Consider the following 6,445-nt stretch of genomic DNA (forward strand, 5'->3'; position numbering starts at 1 on the left):
ATTTCTACAATAAGTTCGTTCAAAAACTTGGTAATTTTATTAATCTTTCTTTTTTCTGTAATATAGCATGTTTTTATTATCTATGCTATTCTTGTAAAGATCCTCGGAAAAGGGTAGGTATCGGTTTTTTTTTTTAATTTAATTTTCAATTTTATTTTTAACTTGGTAATCGAGTTAATATCATCTTTCGTAAAATTTTATTTAATAAATAAAAGATAATATTTATTTTAATATAAGAGAAAGATTTATATATAAATAAATGATCTGCAACTTTACTCTCCTTTTGTATAAAAGTACTTATTACAAAAATATCTCAATTTTTGAGTGTGTATATATATATATATGTATGTGTATGTATTATGCTTAAAACAGAAACATCAAAAACAATAAATAAAAAAAAAAAAGAATTACAAGGAAGATTTTATTATTCCATAGCAGAAGAAGGTACGTATAAAGATTACAGAGAAGAATTTATTAGTAATGAAGAAAAGAAATTGACTTCGGGTCATAGTTATAATTGTGTATTCCAGTCATATTCAGCTAAAAAATTAGGTTTAGTCCAGTCGAAGCAAAGATCACCGTATAGACTAGTTTTCTTGCAAGGTCCAGACTGGTTTATCTCCCACAAACAAGTGTGATCATTACACCTATTATAATCCCTGCGATACATATAAATATCAAACGACTCAACCCGTCCATTCCATGAAAAGTTGCAGTAGAAAAGTGTAGTCCCCCAAAAATTTGGACGAAACACAAACTCCCAGCTCTCTTGAGACGCAAGTCGTTTTGCTCCGAGATCGTCGTCCTTCGATTTGCATTGGAAAATTAGGTCAACACCCTCTCCAAGAGTGTTCTTGATATGAATGTGTTCTTTACGTAGGAAAAATGACCATGCATCGCACGAATCTATAAACAATACAAATACAACAAGGTTGAATAATGATAGGGTTTTCGGACTGCAACCTATTTTCATTTTCGTTTTCTCAGTAATTTCTCTCTAGCTGTTATTCACTACATATATACACATATGTGTTTGCTGATTTTGGTAAGTAGATTAGAATTATACAAGATTCACTCTCGTAAAAAGAATAATGCTATAAATTAGCTAGAGATCAGACTGATTGTTTGAGCAAAATATCTGCAAGTTACTAGTTTTGGACTTAATTTTCCCTAGAAGAAAAAAAAAAGAATATCATAATAAACATATGATTGCACTCTGCTCTTGAATGCTAATTAAATGGTGAATTAAATCAAACCCACAACTAAACGAGGATCCATGTTCTTAATGGTGATCATAATAATCCATAATTTCTACAGTTTTTTTTTTTTTTTTTTTTTTTGTTTTCAATTGCTTAATTTGCTCTCTGTTTATTGACCAGATAAATGCATATAATAATGTATGTATATATTTGCTGTTTGTGATTAGTTGTTGTTGTGCAAAATCTAATTATTTGTACATTAATTTCTTCCTTGTAATTCGATAATATTGGCGTAATTATTTGTCTTGTATTTTTAGAATTGTTCCTCAATAATTTAATGTAGTTTCCTTTTTACTGGTTACTATGTGAGAGAGAGAGAGGAAAAAAATCATGTTGCAATATAATATAATTGGCCTTATACATCTCAAGACTTTCCTATTATTTTTTTGATAATCTTTTAAATTAAACCGATTTCGTATATTTCATTTAAATCGGATTTTGATAATTTAAATCAAACTTACTTCTTTCAAAAATTAGTAGATATATAAGAATAAAGTGATAAGATGTTTGTAAATTTATATTATAAATATATGCACGTATAGCTATTGAAAAAATAAAACCATCCTTAAAAGAAAAGAAAATGAAATCCATTAGGTTGGAAATTGAGAGTAAAATTATTCTTAAAAGAAAAACTTTTTATTCTATTCAAAAACTCATATGTACATTTTAAATTTTGAACATATTTTTTTTATAATTACGGGACACATACTTGTTCATCATAATATATATTTTTAGTAAAAATATATAATTCAACTCAAACATACAATCTCTTATAAAGAAAATAAGGTTTAAACTATTCAAACAGATAGTTTATAGTTTTTGAGTCCTTTCGGCCCAAACACCATTAGCCCAATATATTTTTACATCCAAACACTACTAAACATTTATCAAATTGTAAGTAAAAAATTCTATTTTTTTTTTATTAAATATATACATATACATATACATATATATATATATAGAGAGAGAGAGAGGTACTTAATAAGGTGTGTAGAAATGCAACACAAAATCATAATAAAAACTTTATTAGAGTACGATGGATCTGTGTCCAACAGCATGTTAAGTTTACTTAGAACTAGGCCATGTATACTTGAGCTCCCATTTACTGTTATCATAGCTGATGAAGAAACCTTCTTTTTTCACCTGCCAATAAACATTCTCATGCCCTGCATCTCTCGTCGGCATATACACGTACCAATTCGAGAATTCAGCACCGCTGGCGGGTTTTGCCCCACATTTACGTGTATCTTTGAGGAATACTTTCCATCGCAAGTGATCTCCGGGCTTCACCATGTTCCCCGGATCCTCCCCCAGCGGACACCCGATGTTTATCGTATCTGGCATTTGATTCAACGCGTCTATGTCTGCTTTCCCGGCTTCATCACCTTCTACTATCAACAGGCACATTGCCAGTGCAAGGCCCAGCAGCAAGCACTTGTTGGTGCTCATTTTCTTTTATGGTATGTCTTCTCTCTTAATAGGGTTTTCAGAAATAATATACAACGTGTGAATATATATAATAATTCTCACTATTTTAGTACGTGGGTGTGAATGAATCAATGGTTTTTAATGTATAGTGTTACAGATTTGGAAAATAATCTTCTAACGGATTTAGGAATAAATATCTCTAGATTTCTTAACATATTTAGAAAATTATAATTTAAAGATTTGTTCAAACTGTCTAAAGTGTTTCAATTAAAACCAGATTTATTAAAATCAATTTGGTATTAAAAATATTGATTAATATAAAAAGAAAAAAAAAATAATATCCTCTTTTAATTTAGAATTAATACTATCAGAATCACATGAAATAACTTTTAAAAAAATTAAATCATATAAGATACTGTGTTCACATTTATTTCGATATCTTCTACAATCAATTAAAAAAAGAAAAATTACTACTTCGATTCTCATTCAAACACATTTTATATTTTTATCTTGAATAATATGAATCAATCCAAACACAAGCAATGTATTAAGGCCACGAGGCTTACTCAAATTTGATTATTTTTACGGGACTATTTCATAAAGTACTTTTTCAACTATAGGAGAAAATAGTATGCAGTTTACCAAATTAGTAGTTTTCAATTTGCCATATCTTCAAATATAAATCTTTACTAAAACTAGACTATAATAATATTTAAAAGTTTGAATTTCACCGAGAATATAAAATCTGTTATTTTATGAATATAATTTGTAATATTTAATTTAATATAAGTTACGACATACCTCACTAATATATTGTTAGAGTTATACTGATTAAGTTTAGCAAAATTTCAGTAAATTTATTATACTTTTTTGACAAAATAAACATTGTTAAATTCTCTTAAAACACGACCAATAGTTAAGTGTCCTTTATATTTTTTAAAGATTAAAAATAATTAATATAACATAAAAAATTTAAGTCGTAATAATTGAGATAAAAAAAATCAATAATTAGGATGAAATTATTTTTAATGTTAGAATTAAGTCTAAAAATTTCTTTGTTACCACTTAATTCTTATTTGAACTTATAAAATTATTCCAATTTGCAATTTTTTTTTTTATACAAACATAAAATTTTTAAAAGAAAACACATACTCTTTTTTTTTTTTTACATATTTATTATAGAGTTTATAAATTAAAAAATATTTTAAAAAAAATCTAGAAAATCATGTACTGAAATATATTTTTTTGTAAGTTCATCCAAAAGTTTATAACGAAAGAACATTTTAAGATTAAAATGTAACATAATCCATAATACACGGACTTAATTGACAATTTATCTTAATTAATATTGTAAATTAATAATTAATATAGAAAAATTGCTTCGTTAATTTAACTTTTCGAGAGTGATATTTCTCTACTTTATTGCAAGAGTAAATATATATATATATATATATATCTTATATTATGCTTCAAAAATATTTTTGAAGGAATCTTATATATATGTATGTGTATATATGTGTGGATACGTATATATCTATATACAACACCCCCAAAAGGGTACCTGTTAAGGCGTCCAAAATGCACCCGAAAACCATATATTAAGTATATAATTTTATTAGAGTACGAAACTAGAAATTACAATGAAAGGTGGCTGAGAAAAACATTCCATGTCCAACAGCATGTAAATTTGAATGATCAGGAAGCAATTTTTCTAGTCATAAACTTAGAATTAGGCCATGTATACTTGAGCTCCCATTTACTATTATCATAACTGACGAAGAAACCTTCTTTTTTCACCTGCCAATAAACATTCTCATGCCCTGCATCTCTCGTCGGCGTATACACGTACCAATTCGAGAATAGACGAGTGTTGTCAGTTTTCGTCACACATTTCCATGTATCTTTGAGGAATGCTTCCAATCGGAGATGATTTCCAGGACTCACCAGGTCTCCCGGAGCCTCCTCGAGCGGACACCCTATGTCTAACGTGTCTGGCATTTGATTCAGCACGTCTAGGTTCACTTTCCCGGCTTCATCACCTCCTACTATCAATAGACACATCGCAAATGCAAGACCTAGCATCGAGCATTTGTGCCTGCTCATTTTCCTTTATGGATTTCTTCTCTCTCCCAATAGGGTTTTGAGAAATAATGTAATACACAACATGTGAATATATATATTAGCTCTCACTATTTTAGTATGTGGGTAAATGGGTATGAATGAGTCAACGGTTTTTAATGTATGGTGTTGACAGATTTGGAAAATAATCCCCAATGGATTTAGGAATCAATATCTCTAGATTTGAGAATTAATTTTTTGAGATTTTTTAACAGATTTGGAAAATTAGAATTCAGAGATTTGTTAAGAGCAAATTGTCTAAAATGTTTCGATTCAAACCAAATTTGTCAAAATCAATTTGGTATAAAAAAATTAATTAATAAAAAAATAAATCATATTAGATATTATGTCTGAATTCACCGTTGTTTCGATATCTTCTATAATTAATTAAAAAAAAAAAAAACTTATTTATTTTGATTCTCAATCAAACACATTTTATATTTTTATCTTAAAAGAACATGAATCGATCCAAATACAAGCAATGCATTAAGACCGCGAAGCTTACTCAAATTTGATTACTTTTACAAGACCGTTTCAGAAAGTAGTTTTTCAACCTCAGGAGAAGGGAGTATATAATTTACCAAATTAGTAGTTTTTAATTTGCCAAAATTTTTAAATATAAGTATATACTAAAATTAGACTATAATAATATTTAAATGTCGAATTTTAATGAGAATATTAAGTTCGTTATTTTATGAGTGTATAATTTATAATATTTAATTCAATATAACTTATGACATAACTCACTAATATATTATTGAGGTTACAGTGATTAAATTTAATAAAATTTTTGCAAAACTATTATATTTTATAGTAAAATAAACATTGTTAAATTCTCTTAATTGGAATAATTGTATTGCATCAAAAAAAAGTTTTGAGACACGGCTAGACATCATTTTATGTAGTAGTATATATGGTTTTTCTGTTAGAAATTTTTTTTAAATCAAACCAAATGTAATAAATTTAAACATATAATCTCGTACCGAATCAATGAAATTGAATAAATGGAAGCGTACACGAATCTATTATGGAAGATTTGATTGCATTTTACGATAAATAATTCTGAATCAACACACGGCTTTAAAAATTATTTTATAATTTTTAGTCCTAAACAAAAAATTATATATTTTGATTAATTTCTTATATATTAACGAAGCAAGATGATAAGAATTTCTGTATTCTAATAAATAAATTATTTAGAAAATCATGTACTGAAATATGTTTTGTGTAGGGTTCATGTGCAAGTTTATAAGGAGAAAGAATATTTTGAGACTAAAATGTAATATAACAAATTGGAATTTTATCTTAATTAATATAACAAATTAATAATCAATATAGAAAAATAAATATATATTTATTCTTCTTAAAAATCATATATATGTGTATGTATATAACACATCCGAAGGTACCTAATAAGGTGTCCGTCGAGAACGCACCCGAAAACCACACGTTTGAGTATATAATTTTATTAGAGTATGAAAGTAGAAATTACAGTGAAAGGTGGCTGAGAAACATGTAAATTTGTATGATCAGGAAGCAATATTTCCAGAAACGTGATTGATAAACTTAGAAGTTGGCCATGTATACTGGAGCTCCCATTTACTATTATCATAACTGATGAAGAAACCTTCTTTTTTCAC

The 6,445-nt window shown here is 27.4% G+C and overlaps 1 protein-coding gene across 1 annotated transcript; it reads right to left on the minus strand.

Moving 5' to 3' along the window:
* Window positions 1–507: 507 nt before the first annotated feature.
* Window positions 508–6,179, minus strand: LOC148266643 (Plant self-incompatibility protein S1 family). Its single transcript, XM_088214693.1, is given in 3 exon segments — window positions 508–997; window positions 2,403–2,711; window positions 6,132–6,179. Coding segments are annotated over 3 exon segments (843 nt in total). The 3' UTR covers window positions 508–511.
* Window positions 6,180–6,445: the final 266 nt, after the last annotated feature.

Source organism: Carica papaya, chromosome 3, assembly GCF_054855325.1.
Source record: "Carica papaya isolate Zhongbai chromosome 3, ASM5485532v1, whole genome shotgun sequence".
In the NCBI taxonomy this organism is placed as follows: domain Eukaryota; kingdom Viridiplantae; phylum Streptophyta; class Magnoliopsida; order Brassicales; family Caricaceae; genus Carica; species Carica papaya.